Below are 18598 nucleotides of genomic sequence, written 5' to 3'. Positions count from 1 at the left end.
AACACAGAACAGATGGAAACCAGGATGGACACAAAGCATTCTCCCTACAAGTATATAGCACTAGCACTTGCACTGTAAGCATTCATAGGCTGGGAAAACAGCAGCCAACAGACAGAGTTTGGAAATCCTAGTTTCCTATCAAGTATCAGGCATTTAAACCCCTCTCTTTTCAGTCAGGAACTGTCATTTGACAAGAGAAGCTTAAATAAACTTCCTGTCAAACATCTTAAGGTTCCAACAAAACTTGTGAATATATACATAAAAAATAATAAATAATGTTAACTTAATTTTCCAAACATATAATTTCCAGCAAATAATTCCTAGGTAAATACCAATATTTGCTCTTCCTCACTCTCTTATGGGACTCTCTGAGTTTTGAGCAATTGTGATTGCTCCTTTAAAAAAGGGGTGTTGACCATTCATTTAGAAACAGTCAGTGACTCAGGAATGCTATTTCCCAATCACCCTAGCAACTCTCTTCCCCTCCCATGTTATGATGTGAGTGGCAAGACATCTTCCTCAAGGGTTGGCAAGTGAGTGACACACCCAAGACCTAGCAGACAGGAAGTTGCTTCAATTGCTATCTATCACTTCTATACACAAGGATGCACTGTGAGGATACTTGTTTAAAATTCCATTACCAAGCTGTTTTCACTTCTAAATAATGGTTATACAGGCCAGAATATGACCTAGTGGTAGAGTCCTTGCTTAACATGCACAAAGCCCTGGGTTCGATTCTTCAGTACCACATACACAGAAAAACAGAAAAAGCCAGAAGTGGTATTGCGGCTTAAGTGGTAGAGTACTAGCTTTGAAAAAGTTCAGTGACAGTGCCCAGGCCCTGAGTTCAAGCCTTGGAACTGGCCAAAAAAAAAAAAAAAAAGTTACAACCTTTCTATTCTTCCTCTATTCTTACATCATTCTTGAATATCTAGAAATAATCACAGTCTCCTATAACAATTTAATCCAAAAACAATACTGCTATTCAAAAGGCAAGACTTGCTCTTATTAGTCTACAGAAAATATTTCCTGGCCTTGTTCAAATCCAGAATATTTTGAGAGCCAGGCGTGGTAACCCCCATCTGTAACCCCCATACTTGGGAAGTTGAGGAAGAAGATCATGAGTTCAAGACGAGAATGGACTACATTCTTGAGAACTAATTTATGAGCCTCAGATGCATAATGAGATGCTGGCCCCCAACTTTTCTCTTAGAAGTAAAGTGATTACAGGAAATCTCATTATTCTCCTCACCAGAAATGTTAAGAATAAGAATACCATATACAGTCTTCATACTTCTAGTATTCATACAAACTAACACAAACCTATTGAGAATTTCATGCCAAAGGACTTAGGCTCTAAACAGTTCCATGTATCAGTATTTTTCTCTTTGGTTCTGTTTAAAACTTCAATTTCTAAAAATTAAGAGAGTGTCTTAATATATTTTTATACACACCTACATTTTCTTAGAAAGATGTATCACTTATAGTAAAAATAATTTCAAGTTAAGAATAGTAATTTTCAAAGATAATAAAAAATGTTTATGACACTATTTAAAAGTAAATAAAAACAAAAATGTACAAACCATAGTTGCATCAATGTAACAAGATCTGTGCACCAAGATAATGATTAAGGCACCAGGAGAGTGGCCTAGTGGTAGAGTTGCATGAAGCCCTGGTACATGATTCCTTCATACCACATTCATAGAAAAAGGCAGAAGTAGTGCTGTGGCTCAAGTGGTAGAGCACTAGCCTTGAGAAAGCTCAAGGACAGTGCCCAGGCCTGAGTTCATGCCCCAGAACTGCACCCCCACCAAAGGAAAATGATTAAAATATCCAAATATTAGGGGGAGTAAATGCAAAGTACAAATTTTCAGTTCTTTGATGTTATTCTAAAAATGTGTCTTCTCAAAAATAGAAACTCAAAAACATAAAGGCCACTCGCACAACATTTTAAGCAAAACATTATCATCCAATTCACATATTCAAAATGTCTATCATAGGGGCCTGGAGTTTAGCCTAGTGGTAAAGTGCTTGCCTAACAAGCAAGAAGCCCTGGGTTCCTCAGTACCATATATACAGAAAAAGCCAGAAATGTTGCTGTGGCTCAAATGGTAGAGTGCTAAATCTCAAGGACAATGGTTAGGCCCTGAATTCAAGCCTCAGGTTTGGCAAAAAACAAAAACAAAACAAAATGTCCACCATATTTAAGGTAACACTTTTGACAATGAACAATTTTATGAGAAAGAATAGTCAAGTTAATGAAGTCTAAAATTTAGCTCATAGCCAGGCCTGTAATCCTATCTACTCAGGAGGCTGAGTTCTGGGCAAAAAAGTCTGTGATTCTCGTATCTCCACAATTAACCAGCAAAGGCTGGGAGTGGAACTGACTAGTTAACCTCAAGCAAAGCCAGGAGCTGGTAGTTCGTGCCTGTAATCCTAAATACTCAGGAGGCAGATTATCTGAGGATTGTGATTCAAAACCAACACAGGCAAGAAAGTCTGTGAGACTTGCAATTCCAATAAACTAGGCAGAAAAAGCCAGAAGTGGTGCTGTGGCTCAAGTGATATAGCCCTAGCCTTAAGAAAACCCAAAGACAGTGCTCAGACCCGGAGTTCAAGTCCCCAGACTGGCGAAAATAAATAAATAAATAAATGGAAGAAAGAAAAAAAAAAAGATAAAATAAAAAATTAAAACCTACCTAATTTATAAGACTCAGATCAACATAGTATCTCTAGGCCTTTTTGTCCTCCTTACTTAAGGAGAAAGCTGGGTAAAGATCATTTCCTATGGTCTCTTTAGGCTCCTTAATGACTTGTTGGTTACTACTCCTCTTTTTGAAGGAAGCCCAATGCCTGCTATTTGTATGATAATACAAATACATCTTCCTACAGTGCCTTCTCACCACTTCTTGTGGTTTCAATCACAGGAAACAAACGTCACCCATGGGCCTAGCAGCAAGAAATGAACAAGCCTGGCGGATGTACAGAGCTGCCAACCAAGACCAACTCCCATCTTTTTAAAACACAAGAATCAAAAATCACTCAAGACCTTTATGCCTGGGAGCCTTGATGTACATCTTTTACTCAAACTAACAAAACTAAAAATCTCTCTGCAGAAATCAAGCAAGATAAAGTAATTTCAGAATCGTCTAAAGCTATTTGGCCAAAAGAAGGAGCTAAAGGAACTCTATAAAGAAGAATGGGGGCTGGGAGTTTGGCCTGGTGTTAGAGTGCTTGCCTGGCATGCACGAAGACCCAGGTTCAATTCCTCGGTACCACGTACATAGAAAAAAAGCTGGAAGTGGTGCTGAGGCTCAAGTGTAGAGCTCTAGCCTTGAGAAAGTCCAAGGACAGTGCTCAGGCCCTGAGCCCAGGACTGGCAAAAAAAAAAAAAAAAAAGAATGGGACAATGTATGTTTGAGGAAAGTACAGGGAACACTCTTACTCTCACTATCATTTTTTTTGTAAAGACCTAGTCATATCCTAAAAAGATTCACCCTTGACCTCTTTTGACCTCTTTATTTACTCTTCAACATAAACCCATTTGTAGCCATAAAATACTATGATACTAACTGATCCAAATACCATGAAGACCTTGCATTTATTAGATTTATGTTAACACTCTCCAGAGCACTGGGTCAAATAAAGCTCTCATGTACTATAGTAATAGTTGGCAGCTTTGTAGAATATAAAGTAATGCTGAAAATTTTTTTGTTCCTACAGAAACATCTCTTTATTAAACACAAGTCAAAACTGTAACACACTATCTTCACATATAAATAATCTTTTCTCAACAAAGAGCTCTCTGAATCAGGGTAGATACAATGGTGGTTCTCTGCCTCATAGCTACCTTTGTGAGAAAAGACTACTTTCCAAATTGTCCATTTCTTACATTAGACCACGGAAATGGAGAGACTTAAAAATAATCACCAAACTCCAAAGGCTAACACTGAAACTATTGTACATACTGCTAACATGAGCTAAACACTACCACTGCTCTCAGGAACCTTATAAGCTAGAGGCAGATAAGGTTGTAAAAAGATTAGACAAATATCTCTATTCAAGAAAGCCTAAAGAGCATTTGAAATAAGTATGAACTCAAAAGCTATACTATACTGTAACAGAGAACATTTAGAAGAAGCAACGGGGCCCAAAGAGTGAATGTACCTATGCTCCCAATTTGGTTCTGTATCTACAGACTTTAACCTTTTAAAAATCTAGACAATATCTCAAAGTCTAAAATGATGGATATATTAAAACTGATAAAGATTGGAAATCAAATTTAACTATCTAAATCCATCTAAGATAGATGAAATGTTCTGCTAGAACACTGACCTTAACATAAATATCTGTTTGCATTCTTAGGTATCCTGATTTACTAAATACCACCACACATATCACGTGGCCCCAAACTAACACCATGTATCACATGTTATAATGTTCATGTTCATTTCAGATATCGACCTAAAATCCCTTATCAAGGAAAAAAAAATGGGGAGGGGGGTGGAGAATGACAGTACTTGGGTCTGAACTTAGAGCTGCCACTTGAGCCACACTTCTCCAGTCTTTTTTTGCTCTTTTTCTGGGGTCTGGCCAGCCAGCAATTGTCACCCATCTACCTACAGCTTTCTGTATCTGTGCCCAAATCGTTGATATCAAGTCTTGGTACCTTTTTTTTTCCAGATTGGCCTTTACATTTGCCCAGATCTTCACCTCCCAAGAAGCTGGAATGGCAGGCAAGGTCTATTGTGTCCAGCTAAAATGACCCATTGTGTCCAGCTAAAATTAGTCTTGAAGTGGCTTTGTCTTTCTTAAGTAATTTTTGTCCCACTAATACTTGTAACTGCTCTAACCAGGCCATTTTTCTTCATTACCATACATATTTATACCTGAGCCTCTGTTCACACTCCTCCCCACTTTACAAAATCCTTTGTCTCTCCATGCTGCCAACTCTTTCCTTCTAGTGCAAATTGTCTATGAAGCTATTTAATACTTGAATCATTTGGATCATTTATAGAACGTGGGACACTGGCAACAAATCTTAGAAATTCACAATAACCATCTATTTCCACAAGAGAGAAGACCAGGACATGCCCAGAGTTCCCATGGTTCATTAATAGTAAAATCACAAGTAAGCAGAAATATATGGAAAGACTACTACAGAAGGAGTTATAGAGGTTCTAGAGTTCTGAGATTTGTGAACTAGTCCAGACTAACATTTTTTTCATATATTTTATTGTAATTAATAGAAGGGTTACATTATAGTCACCAGATAGAAGGTGCATTACATTACTTCACATACATTGATACCCTTTCATGGTCCCCATTTCCCACTCCCCCGCCCCTGCCACTCATGTTGTTTTCCCCCCTTCTCTATCCAATTTCAAATAACCCATCAAGCACATATCTTTTAATCTTTTGTGTGTGTGTGTGTGTGTGTGTGTGTGTGTGTGTGTGTGTGGTGGGGCTTGAACTCTGGGGCCTTGGGTACTGTTCCTGAGCAATTCAGCTCAAGGCTACCACCTTACCCTAGGCATTGTCCCTGAGCTCTTCAGCTCAAGGCTACCTATCTTCCTACCGCTTGAGCCACAGCCCCACTTCAGGTTTTCTAGTGGTTAATTGGAGATAAGAGCGTCATGGACTTTAGTGCCTGGGCTGGCTTTGAACCTCAATCCTCAGATCTCAGCCTCCTGAGTCGCTAGGATTACGGGCATGAGCCACTTGCCTGTTTTATACTTTTTGATCTTTAAAACAAAGGGGTTCAATAAGATAATTTGAGGGGCCGGGAGTTTGGCCTAGTGGTTAAAGTGCTTGCCTAGCATGCATAAAGAACTGGGTTCGATTCCTCGGTACCACATACATAGAAAAAAAGCCGGAAGTGGTGCTGAGGCTCAAGTGGTAGAGCTCTAGCCTTGAGAAAGTCCAAGAACAGTGCTCAGGCCCTGAGCTCAAGCCCAGGACTGGCAAAAAAAAAAGATAATTTGAAAATTTTTTCATCTTCAACATTCAAAAGTTCTAAAACCTAGGTCTGCTAACTTAATTAAATCTAATAATCTTTACATTTAATTCTCTCAACTCTAATTTTTGCCAGTATTTAAAACTTAGCGGGGTTGGGGGTTGGGAGTGGGGCCTGTAGTTTAAGGGTAGAGCACTTCTCTAGCATGTACAAAGCCCTGGATTTCATCCAGAGCATCACTATGGGGGGAAAAAAGATATAACTGAGATTACAATTTCTTCAAAAGCAAGGCCTGAGCCTGATACAATAACTACATGACTTGAATCAGCCTGGATCCAAAGTAGATCCATGGAGATCCACTAGTTATTTAAAAAAAAAAAATCTAGCTGCAGGTACTTGAATATCTGTGGCAATGTCTTAATTATTAACCACAGGCAAATAACTGCCAGGTCTAAAGAACAAACTTAAGTCCCCAGACTCAAAACAGACCATGAATCTTATAGTCCAGTTTCAGGGTAACAAATACCAAATATAAAATACAAAAAGGTTAATTATGCAGATGGTTTTAGTAACAGCTTCTTTCTCCCTGTTTCTCACTACTACTTACTGCTCTTAGCAACTTAAGACAACTAAAACTTCTGACAGGTGATTATGCCAAAGCTGTTCTACTTACAAATAGCTAAGGTTACATTAAAAGTAACAATTTACACAACTGCTTAAAAACTTCTAAACACAGGAAAGATAGGTTTTGCTTGCAGTATAACAGCTACTTTTTCATGACTAAGTTTAAGATTCTTTTAATGATTTCAAAGTCTAAATTACTACTATAGGCATTTGGCCAATGCACTTTGTACATCTAAAGCCAATATTACTTTCCCATTAATAGAACTCTAAGAGAATCCAGTTTTTTGTTATTTTTGTGGGGCGTTTTCTTGCCAGTCATGGGGCTTAAACTCAGGACCTAAGCATTGTCCTTGGTCTTTCTCAACCTAAGTACTCTACCACTTGAGCCACAGCACCACTTCTGGCTTTTTCTCTGTATGTGGTATCAAGGAATTGAATTCAGCACTTTGTACATGCAAGACAAGCACTCTACCCTAGGCTGGGCTCTGGGAGAATCCAATTTTAGTTGACTATAAATACCTAAGCATTCTAAAAGGTAATACACACACACACACACACACACACACACACACACACACACACACACACACACAAATCTTAAGAAATTCTAGCAGACAGACAACAAACAGCATGCCAGGTGTTCATAACTTTAGCACTTGGGAAGCAAAGGCAGGAGTATCTTGAGTTTTATGCAAGCTTGGACTATATACTGAGTTCAAGGCTAGCCTGAACTAAGTAATAAGGCTCTGTTTAAAAAATTCCTGGATATGGCCGGGAGTTTGGCCTAGTGGTAGAGTGCTTGCCTAGCATGCACGAAGACCCGGGTTCGATTCCTCGGTACCACATACATAGAAAAACAGCTGGAAGTGGTGCTGAGGCTCAAGTGGTAGAGTGCTAAGCCTTGAGAAAGTCCAAGGACAGTGCTCAGGCCCTGAGCCCAAGCCCAGGACTGGCAAAAAAAAAAAAAAAAAAAAAAAAAAAAAAAAAAAAAAAAATTCCTGGATATAAATATGATGTAAAAATCAATGTTAATAAATTCTTTAATTAAAAAAATAAAACATAAAAAATAAAGAGTACCTAACCCCCCCAAAAAAAATTCCTGGCTGTGGGGCTGGGAATTTGGCCTGGTGGTAGAGTGCTTGCCTAGTATGCTTGAAGACCCGAGTTCGATTCCTCAGTACCACATACATAGAAAAAAAACCAGAAGGGCTAGCTCAAGTGGTAGAGTTCTAGCCTTAGAAAACCCAAGGACAGTACTCAGGCCCTGAGCTCAAGGCCCAGGACTTGCCAAAATAATAATAAGAAGAATAAGAATAAGAAAATTCATAGCCAGGATTATTATTATCTTACACACAAAAATCAGAAACATGAAAAACTGACATTACAATATGATAAGTTTTGGGGGGTTTTATTCTTGTTTGTGTGTGTGCCAGTATTGGAGCCTCAACTAGCACTCTATCATTTGTGTATTTGTATCTGTGTGTGTGTGTGTGTGTGTGTGCGCGTGTGTACTAGGGCTTGAAGTTAGGATATCATACTCACATAGCTTTTTTCTATTCAAGACTGTGCTTTACTACATAAACCACACCTCTACTTTTGGCTTTTTGCTAGTTAATTAAAGATTAAAAGTTTCTGGGGGCCCACAAGTGTGGCCTAGTAGAATGTTTGCCCAGTATACATGAAGCCCTGGGTTCAATTCCTTGGTATGAAATACACAGAAAAAGCAAGAAGTGGTGCTATGGCTCAAGTGGTAGAGCACTAGCCTTTAGAAAATCCAAGGACTGTGCCTAGGGCCTGAATTCAAGCCCCAGGACTAGCCAAAAAAAAAAAAAAAAAAAAAAAAAATCTGGGATTTGTCTGCTGGGGCTAGCTTCTAATGATGACCCTTAGATGTCAAGTTTCCTAAGTAGCTAAAATTAGGTGTGAACCACCAGCTCTTTGCTGAGTTCTACTTTTTGGTGGTTACTGGAGATCTAAGTCTCTCAGATTTGTCAGGGTATGCTTCAAATTTCAATGATCAGAATAGCTAGGATTATAGGTAAGAGCTACTGACACCTGTCAAGTACTGAAAGTTTTTAAGCAGTTAGACCTAGATCAAGATTTGAATACTATCTCTGCCAGTCACTAGTTCTATGTCCTTGATATGAGTTCTAATTTAATCACCTATAAAACAGGAATATTAGCACCTAATTTTATAAGGCTAATGTAGAGTTTAATGAGATACTAAATCTAAAGCTCTTTAACACATTAGTAGGGATAGGGTAAATATGCAAAAGAATACAACTGTTATTATTACTGCTAATTGTTATTACTCTTGATCCTTCCAGTCAGTCTGTCATGAATTAATCTTCATGTATAAAGATGCTGACTACGAATAAACATTTATAGATTGAAGCATGATATTATACAACCTAAAGTACACGGAGTACAAGAAAACAAGTTTGTTAACACTAAGAGTAAAGAATCTTAACAGTGCTGATTCTAAAAGTTTCAGAAATGTTGTCTTGCCTATAGAGAAAAGTTACACTTCAAATGAACATGTGTAACTTATGGGAAATGGGCAAATTTTAAAACTACTCCATAAATTTTCTAGAAGGAAACAGAAAGTAAGTACTTGGGGTCACAATAGTAATGACTGATTTTACCCAGGATTTTTAAATACAACACAAAAAGAAAACATGAAATAGACTAGATGTCATCAATCAAAGTTACACCTTTTTTAATGTATATACTATCAAAATAATGAAATGGTAAGCCACAGGTTGAGTAAAAAAAAAATTTTTTTTTGCCAGTCCTGGGCTTGAGCTCAGGGCCTAAGCCCTGTCCTTGGACTTTTCTCAAGGCTAGAGCTCTACCACTTGAGCCTCAGCATCACTTCCAGCTTTTTTCTATGCATATGGTACCGAGGAATCAAACTCGGGTATTCGTGCATGCTAGGCAAGCACTCTACCACTAGGCCAAACTCCCGGCCCTGAGTAAAATATTTTTTAAAAACACAGACTCTAAAAGACTTATATCCTAGATATAAGGCAAAAATTTAGTGGACAAGCCGGGCACAGTGGCTCACGCCTGTAATCCTAGCTACTCAAGAGGCTGCGATCTGAGGATCGAGGTTCAAAGCCAGCCCAGGCACTAAAGAATGTGAGACTCTTATCTCCAATTAATCACTAGAAACCCAGAAGTGAGGCTGTGGGTCAAAGAGCAGGGCAGTAACTTGAGCTGAAGAGCTCAGGGACAGTGCTCAGGCCCAGAGCCCAAGCCCCATGACCTACCCCCCCTCAAAAAAAATTTAGTGGACAAAATCTTGAACAGATTCAACATACATATATACACATATATATGTACAGAGAGAGAGAGAGAGAATGAGAGTATGAAGAGAAACTCAACATTATTGGGACCTACAAGTTAAAGCCACTCTAAGCTATTATTAACACATATTCACTAGAATGACTAAAGTTTAAGCAAGAAACTAAAACCCAAACATTGCTAATGAGAATGAAAATGATACACTAATTTTGACAAGTTGGCAATTTCTTTAAAAGTTAAATACAGACCTAACTTTATGACCTAGTCATGCCACTCCTTAGTATTTATCCAAAAGAAATGAAGATATGTGTATGTACAGACAAAAACCTGCATATGCTTGTTATGAAACTGCTTTAAAGAAAAATCCTAGAAGCCAGGCACTGGTGGCTAATATCTGCAATCCTAACTATTCAGTAGATTGAGATCTAAAGATCAAAGTCAAAACCAGCCCTGGCAATTAGTCTTTGATAGTCTAGCTACAATTAACCACCAAAAAACTGGAAATGGAGTTGTGGCTCAAGTGTTAGAGTACTAGCTCTGAGGATAAACGCTCAAGGACAGACAGTACCTAGGTTCTGAGTTCAAGCCCTAGAACAGGCTCACACACAAAAAATGGATGGATGCATGGATGGATAGCTGACTGGCTGGCAGGCAGGCAGGCAAGCCAGGCACCTATGGCTTACACTTATATCTCTAGCTATTAGAAGGCTGAGATCTGAGGATTGGGGTTCAAAGCCAGTCTAGGCAGGAAAATCCATGAGACTTTTATCTCCAATTAATCACAGAAAAAGTGGTAGACTGCTAATCTTGAGCAAAAGGAGCTCAAGGACAGTATCCAATCCCAAAGATCAAGCTGCAGATTAAAAATTAAAAACAAAACAAAACTGGAAACAAATCAATAAGTAAATTAACAAACTGTAGTGGGGTGCTATGGCTCACACCTGTAATCCTAGCTACTGAGGAGGTTGAGATCTGAGGATCAAGGTTCAAAGCTAGCCCAAGCACAAAAGGACCTGAGACTCTTATTAACCTCTAGAAAATGGGAAGTGGGGCATGGCTCCAGGGTAGGGTGGTAGCCTTGAGCTGAAGAGCTCAGGAACAGCACCCAGGCTAAGTTCAAGCCTCATTTTTTAAAAAATGTAATAAATATATAATTTTAGTATTCAGCAATAAATGGAAATGACATAACCTATATTTTTCTGAAAAAAAGCCTCCCTGAAAATGTTGATACCATATAACTCCATTTATATAAAATTTAAAAAAAACACACAAACTAATCTCAATAAAGACAGCACAATGTTTTGGTATTTATGTGGGAATGGGGCTAGAGGGTACAGATTGTGAGCGATAAAAATGAAGAGGTGAGAAGTACCTTTATTACTTGATCCTAAAGCTCTGGTATTTTTTTAACACTCTTTTTGTTTTTGGTGGGTTGTACTTAAACTCAGTGTTTGGGCATTATCCCTAAACACTTCAGCTCAAGGCTATCATTCAACCACTTTGAGCCACAGTGTCACTTCTGGTTTTCTGGTGACTAATTGGAGATAAGAGTCTCACAGACTTTCATGCCCAGGCTGGCTTTGAACTTACATCCTCAGATCTTGGCTTCCTGAGTAGCTAGGATTATAAGCATAAGCCATGGTGCCCAGCTTCCTTCTTTCTTTCTTTCTTTTTTTTTTTTGGAACCTGTCAGTTTCAAAAGCCCCTCTATTAAATACCACACACACACACACACACACACACACACACACTCTCCCTAACATATCTATACCTTAACATACTATGGTAGCAAATTAGATATTCAAAAATATGATCATGAGGGCCGGGAGTTTGGCCTAGTGGTAGAGTGCTTGCCTAGCATGCACGGAGACCCAGGTTCAATTCCTCGGTACCACATACATAGAAAAAAACCGGAAGTGGTGCTGAGGCTCAAGTAGTAGAGCTCTAGCCTTGAGGAAGCCCAAGGACAGTGACCAGGCCCTGAGCTCAAGCCCAGGGTTGGAAAAGAAAAAAGAGTCTGGGGAAGGTGACGTTAATAAAAATGTAATCAGGGACTGACTGTATGCTGGACTATTAAACATAGGAAACTTCAAGAGAGAAACAAAATATATACAACATATCCTGGAACAGAGAAGGGAGTAACATAAGAATAAAATAAACTTAATTTAAAAAAAAATATGATCATGAATAGTATCATGAATACTATTGAAAAATAGTAAGATCATGAATTCTACCTATATTTGCTGCTCTCAGAAATGTGCACAAAGGCAATTAGAACCACCATTGAATGTTCTAGTTTTCTGTCTAAAATGCTCATACGTGAGTTTTTGTTTTAGCTTTTGTTTTGGTGCTGGGATTAAATTTAGGGTTTCCATATGCTAAGCAAGAATGTCATTACTGAGCTACACCCTGACCCTGCCCTCCCTGTGTTTCTTCTAATTCAATCCCACTATGCTTACACTCTTTTTGTTGTTGTTGTTCTATTTTGTTCACATTCTCGAATGGGAACAAGAAACTTAAACAATACTTTAAGGACAAACTGACACTCCCTAATTGTCACAGAGCCATGCAATTGAGAACCAGTCTCTTTATTCTTTTCCCTCTTAGTCTCATATCTACTCCCTCTTGTAAAATTTTTTTCTACTACTCTAGCTATTGTAAGGCTATTATAAGATCCTAAAATTTGCCAGTGGCTCAGGCATGTAATCCTACCTACTCTAGAGGCTAAGATCTGAAGACGGTCAGCCTGGGGCAGGAAAGTTCATGAGTCTCTTATCTCCAATTAACCAAAAAGGCCAAAAGTGGAACTGTGGCTCAAGTAGTAGAGTGCCAGCCTTGAGCAAAACACCTCAGGGACCATGCTCTGAGTTTAAGCCCCAGGAACAGCATACAGGGGGGAGTGAGAAGGGGGAGAAAAAGGAAGAAAGGAAGGAGAAAATTCCTAAAATTTCTTGTTTTCCTTCTCCATTAATTTATCCAATTTCCTCCTCTTAGTCAATGATGTTCCCAACTGCAAAAAGCAACTGCTGCATTGAGTGGGTCTTTGGTCTTGGTTAACACCTGAAGTCCCTCCAGCTCTAAAGTTTTAAGGCCATAGAGAGCTTGAATAATGAATGGAAGTAAAAATCTCAAAGTTCAAACAATAAGGATTCACCCAACTACCCTGTAATTAGTGGTAAAATGCATTAAAATACTGACCTCAAAGTTTATAGTTTCTTTCAATATTTTTTTTACTTCCTTAAAAAGGGTTCCTCAATTTTAAAACCTCTTTGAAAAAATAAATGAAATAGCCAGGAGTTGTGGCTCACGCCTGTAATCCTAGCTACTCAGGAGGCTGAGGTCTGAGGATCACCGGTTGAAAGCCAGCCCAGGCACTAAAGAATGTGAGACTCTATCTCCAATTAACCACTAGAAAATCGGAAGTGGGGCTGTGGCTCAAAGGGTATAAGGCAGCCTTGAGCTGAAGCACTCAGGGGCCGTGCCCAGGCTGATCAAGCTCCCAGCTGATCAAAAAAGACAAAAAAGAAAAGAAATGACTTGGCAATCTAGTTATAAAATACCCTGAGAATCCTCAGGAATAACAAAAGTTTATTCTATCATACAGAATACAAAATTAGTCTATTCTAACCTGTATGCTCATCAACAAAGTTAAATCATTATTCCTTAGTTATTACTATTTTCTTAGCTTTCAGAGCAAACAATTTACAGGTCAAGAGCTTGTTTTTTAAGTACCCTAGCAGGGTGCTGGTGGCTCACGCCTATAACCCTAGCTACTCAGGAATCTGAGATTGTGGATCACAGTTTGAAGCCCAGCCAGGACAGCAAAGTCTATAGCTGCTTCTCTTCAATTAACCAGCAAAAAAGCTGGAAGTAGAGCTAAGGTTCAAGTGATAAAGAACTAGTGGCCTTGAGGGAAAATGCTTAGGGACATCACACACATCCTGAGTTCAAGCCCCAGAGAACCTAAAACTTAACAACTCTCCCTATCCCCAGGCATTCCTTCAATTTACCATCTGAAAGAGAATTTTTTTTTGAGGAAAACCACCTAACAAAACTAAGAGGTCGGGGCCAGGAGTTTGGCCTAGTGGTTAAAGTGCTTGCCTAGCATGCGCGAAGACCCGGGTTCGATTCCTCGGTACCACATACATAGAAAAAAAGCCAGAAGTGGTGCTGAAGCTCAAGTGGCCTTGAGAAAGTCCAAGGACAGTGCTCAGGCCCTGAGCCCAAGCCCAGGACTGGCAAAAAAAAAAAACAACTAAGAGGTCAGCAGTGTAGCCTAGTGGTAGAGTGCTCACCTAGGATGCAGGAAGCCCCTAGTTTGATTCCTCTATACCACATACACGGGAAAAGCTGAAAAGTGGTACTGTAGCTCAAGTAGTAGAGCACTAGGCCTTGAGAAAGCTTAAGGACAGTGCTCAGGCCCTGAGCTCAAGCCCCAGGACTGGCAAAACCCAAAACAAAACACTAAGAGGACCTATGGGCTATCTTTAAGGACAGGGAAGGAAGGGCAGAAAATTCTGAGGTATCATTTTGTCATCTCAAACAACCTAATAACATTCTTGTAGGTTTCCTTCCCTCTTTCCAAACTATATAATCCCTGTTTATTTTCTTTAAAAAGAAAAGAGGGTCGAGGAGTGTGGCCTAGTAGTTAAAGTGCTTGCCTACCATGCATGAATCCCTGGGTTTGATTCCTTGGTACCATAAACACAGAAAAAGCCATAAGTGGGGCTGTGGCTCAAGTGGTAGAGTACTTGCCTTGAGAACCTAGGCCATAAGTTCAAGCCTCAGGGCTGGCAAAAAGAAAAGAAATAACTTAAAGTTTGCTGCATTTTTCTGTTTTCAGCCTCTAAGTTAATGTGTTCTTTAAGGAGATGGTCAGAAATCCACATGAACAACGAAACTCCTTCCATATTCAATGCGTTTCTCCTGTTGTCTCCTTAAAATCTACCCAACACCCTTCACCTTTTGCTGCTCTAATTCTGGTCTGGGGCCCAAAACTAAACATTTGTACTCTCACTATCACCTTGCTTTAGAAGACTGTGAAACTGCAACATGATAATTCAACACAGGAATCCAAATTAAACAAGATTAAAAAAATATCTATTCTCCCTAACTCCCACACAAAAATTCATGTTTTTCAAAGTCATGTTCCTATCTGAATCAGGAAGCAATATTCTTAGAATGTATTAATTTCACAATCGTATGAGAAGACATGGAGTCTACTAAATAAATGAATACACTGCAGCCTCCTAACATCCTCCCCATATATATATAATATATATATTTCAAAAATATACTTACTCCCCTTACGTATATTTCAAAAATCAGTCCATTTGACACCCACATTCATCATTGCTTAAGTCAAAAACATTCTGTTCAGTCAGAATTCTTATTTTCCTCCATCTGAAGGAATTATGAAAGGAACTAGAATTGGAATAATACTAGAGAAAGAAAATCATAGTCCAGAAGACAACAGACTCATAAAGAATCAAGGGAGAGGAACTGGGACCTGTCTCAAATGGCAGAGGGCAATCCCCAGCAGGGGCCAAACAATAACCACAACACCAAAGGGGAAAACAAAGCAGCCTGGTTTCACCATTCGTGTCAACATAACGAACAATCTTATGTTTTAAAAACACGATTCCTAACCAGGTCAGGCAGCTTGCCCCTGTAATGCTAGCTACTTAGGCTGAGATCTGAGGATCATGTTCAAAGCCAGCCTGGGCAAGAAAGTGTGAGATTCTTATCTCCAATTAAAAGCCAAAGTGACAGAAGTGGAGCTTTGGCTCAGTGGCAGCACCTAAGCCCTGAGTTCAAGGCCCAGAATAGGCGCACAGGTACATGAGTGCCTGCATGCAAGCATGCACACGCACGCACACACTTCTTAACTCTTTGTAAACTTGGACTCCATCTCCTTTTGACCCTTGCCTCACAGGGTAAAAGCAGGTCTCAGGCAATGAATGATCTGTGCTTTTACATCAGCTGCATTGTACTTAGAACCTCATAAGCCCAGAAAGGTATAGACCAGCAGTTAAAAGAGCCTACAAATCCCTCAACTGCAAGCAACCTGCTCAAAAAGTTAGCACCAGCAAAAGGATTGCAACCCTTCAAATGCTAACAACCTTCAAGCACAAACCAGTGCAGTTTTAAAGTATGTTCTTAATGGAATTCCAGAGGGCAGACTCTAGAAGAAGTGGAGTAGGCGAAGGAGATTTGAGTTTGGTTTTAGCCTGAAGTTCAAGAAAACTAAGCCAAGGGTAACAAAAGCACACCAGTAATCTCACCCACTCCACCCACCCACATATACATACAAAGAGAAGTAGAGCCGGCAATGCTCCTAGCTCCCAGTCTTGCTTTTACTCAGAGTTCTCATAGAAAGAATATTCTGATGCCTTGAGGTAGATAGATTATACTTGGCAATTAAGCAGCACTTTCCTGGAAATCTCCCAATTCCCAAGCTATTAATGCTATTCTCCTCACCACCTGTAATGGAATAGCTAGTTGTTAAGCTTCAGCAGACTAAGGGTTAAGATCAACAACCCAGAAAGGGAGAAGAACTTGGTTCAGCCTGCCACTAAAGCAAATATCAACACAGTGAGCCAGATCCACTCAGTATATACAAGGCTCCAGGGACATACCAAAAAACAGGTGGCAAGTTGAGTTTCCACAGGTTTCTCACCTTACTGCAGCACACACTGCTGTAGGTTTCACAAATTTGTGAAGGGCACAAGTGTTAGGATTAAATAAAAGGCACATATAAAATTCTAAGTACTTGAAAAAACATAGAGGTCATTACAAATCCGCGGGAGTTTCGATGAAAAAAGTCAAACAGTAGCCATAGAAACAAAATAAAAACAAAAAGATACAGAAGTAGGAAGAATTATATAGGCCCTAGGAACTTAACTAACTTTTGGAAGGGAAGCTCTTTTAACTAAAGAGTTCCTATCCCAAACAATGTAAGAAAATGTCACCAAAGGAGAAGTGCTGTATTTCTAGAAAGAAAGGTGTTCACTAGGTAAAAATCAGTGACTGACAGCCTGTATGTCACTAGAGATGACAGTCCAAGAGCACCTGGTCTTGCTCAAAATAGGTAGGAAGATATGAGTCACTCTTTTAATTCTGTTTAAAGTGCTCTACTCCCAATCATCCAGGTCACATAACATTTTCTTCCTGTTTCCATCACTTATCTGTTTTCTTCCCAAATTTGTGGAGCTGGATGAGATTATTAAGGGAGGGGAGGCTGAGAGAAATTAAGATGGAAGAGTTATGCTATTTGGTGGGTTCAATGAGATAGGAGGATGGGGGTATAAAGAACTTGGAAGAGTAGATTAAATAGCTAGTTACTAACTAGCAATGATTAAGACTAAGCCTCTCTCTCGGGGACAGTGCTCAACATCTTTCAAAGCTTTGATAGTACAAAGGCAGCAAAGAGCTCCCCTGGAGAGGAGAAAGACGATCAGAATGGGCATCAGGTAATAGAATATAATAAAGTTACATTAATGTTAATATTGACTGAAATCAGGAGTGGAGGTAATTTGGCACCTCAGAAAAACTACACTTGTAGAAAAGGGATGCCAGTAGCCTCCGGCCCAAAAGGTTGCAGAAGAAGAGTTAAGATGGTTATCATAGGAACTACACAAAAAGCAATTCAATTACTCACAAACTTCTTGGACTTGAAGTCTAACTTCCTCCCCGCCCGGGAATTTATCATCATACTAGGTCACGAAGGGCAGAATCAAGAGAGAAGTTCTAACCCTCGGAAAAGTGATAAGCAACAGGGCAAAGAGACAGGTTTCTAGTCAGAGAAATGATAGGAAGTCGGAGGGCTGCCGTCCTGCTCCAATGGCTACGAGGAGCTGGGCAGGAACCCATCCTGGTAATCGCAGGGACAAGTGTCCGAGGGAGGAGGGGAAGGTAGGGCCCAAGTCAGGTAACATTCCTAAGGGGAAGGATTATCAGGTGACACCCCGGCTGAGGGCCAACAGGAGGACAGGGGTGGGGAGGGAAGGAAAGTTAGCAGGTGAAACGGATCAAGCATGAGGAAGTGACCTTTTAAGTCAAGGAAATAGAGAAACCCAAAAAGGAGCTATGGCTGAAAACATTAAAAATGGACCCAGAAGAGCACGGGGGACCAGAAAGAGGTGTGTGTGGGTAGTGGAGGCAGAAGAAAGGAAAGGAGCCCGAGAGCCCGAGGGGCCACTGGGTGTCGAGGGAGGGTGGGGGGACCGCGTGCGGGCTTGGGGAGCCAGGGAAGCCCAAAGGTTGCGGGGGTCGAGGCCAGGTGGGATCCCGGGGCCGCCAGAAGGGGGAGGATGTCGGGCTGCGGAGCCGAGAACCCAGCGAAACGAGGAGGGAGGCGCGGGGGCGGTTCCCACGGCCCCGGCGCGCGCCCCGGGGCGGGCTGCGAGGGTCTCCCGAGTCCCGGGGGCGGCCACCCGGCCGGGCTGAGGGAGACGGGTGGGAGGGACACTCACAAATTTCTTGGATTTGCCGCCGTCGCCGCCGGTCGCAGGCAGCTCATCCGGGCTCCGACCCTTCTTCTTGTCCCGGGTCCCGCGGCCGGGCCCTAGACCCCCGCCGGATGGCTCCATGGCTCGGTTCGGTCTGGCCAGTGACCCAGTACCTACGACGCTGCGCTCCCGCCCAGCTGCTCCGCGCCGCCGCCACCGCCGCCGCCCAGCAGCTCCCTAGCCTGCCGCCGCGCCCCGCCTC

General features: G+C 40.7%; 1 protein-coding gene across 1 annotated transcript in view; it reads right to left on the bottom strand.

The window, feature by feature from the left end:
- Window positions 1-18576, bottom strand: part of LOC150063972 (protein diaphanous homolog 1-like) — a 57010-nt gene extending 38434 nt beyond the window's left edge. The window contains exon 1 of the mRNA XM_090332190.1: window positions 18361-18576. Within this exon, the coding sequence (XP_090188316.1) occupies window positions 18361-18477 (117 nt within the window). The 5' untranslated portion in view covers window positions 18478-18576. The remainder of the gene's footprint in view (window positions 1-18360) is intronic.
- Between the last annotated feature and the right edge of the window lie 22 nt (window positions 18577-18598).

The sequence above is a fragment of the Megascapheus bottae genome, chromosome 4, assembly GCF_031878675.1.
Source record: "Megascapheus bottae isolate mThoBot1 chromosome 4, mThoBot2.hap1, whole genome shotgun sequence".
NCBI classification, from domain to species: domain Eukaryota; kingdom Metazoa; phylum Chordata; class Mammalia; order Rodentia; family Geomyidae; genus Megascapheus; species Megascapheus bottae.
This window is presented reverse-complemented; position numbering and strand designations above follow the sequence as displayed.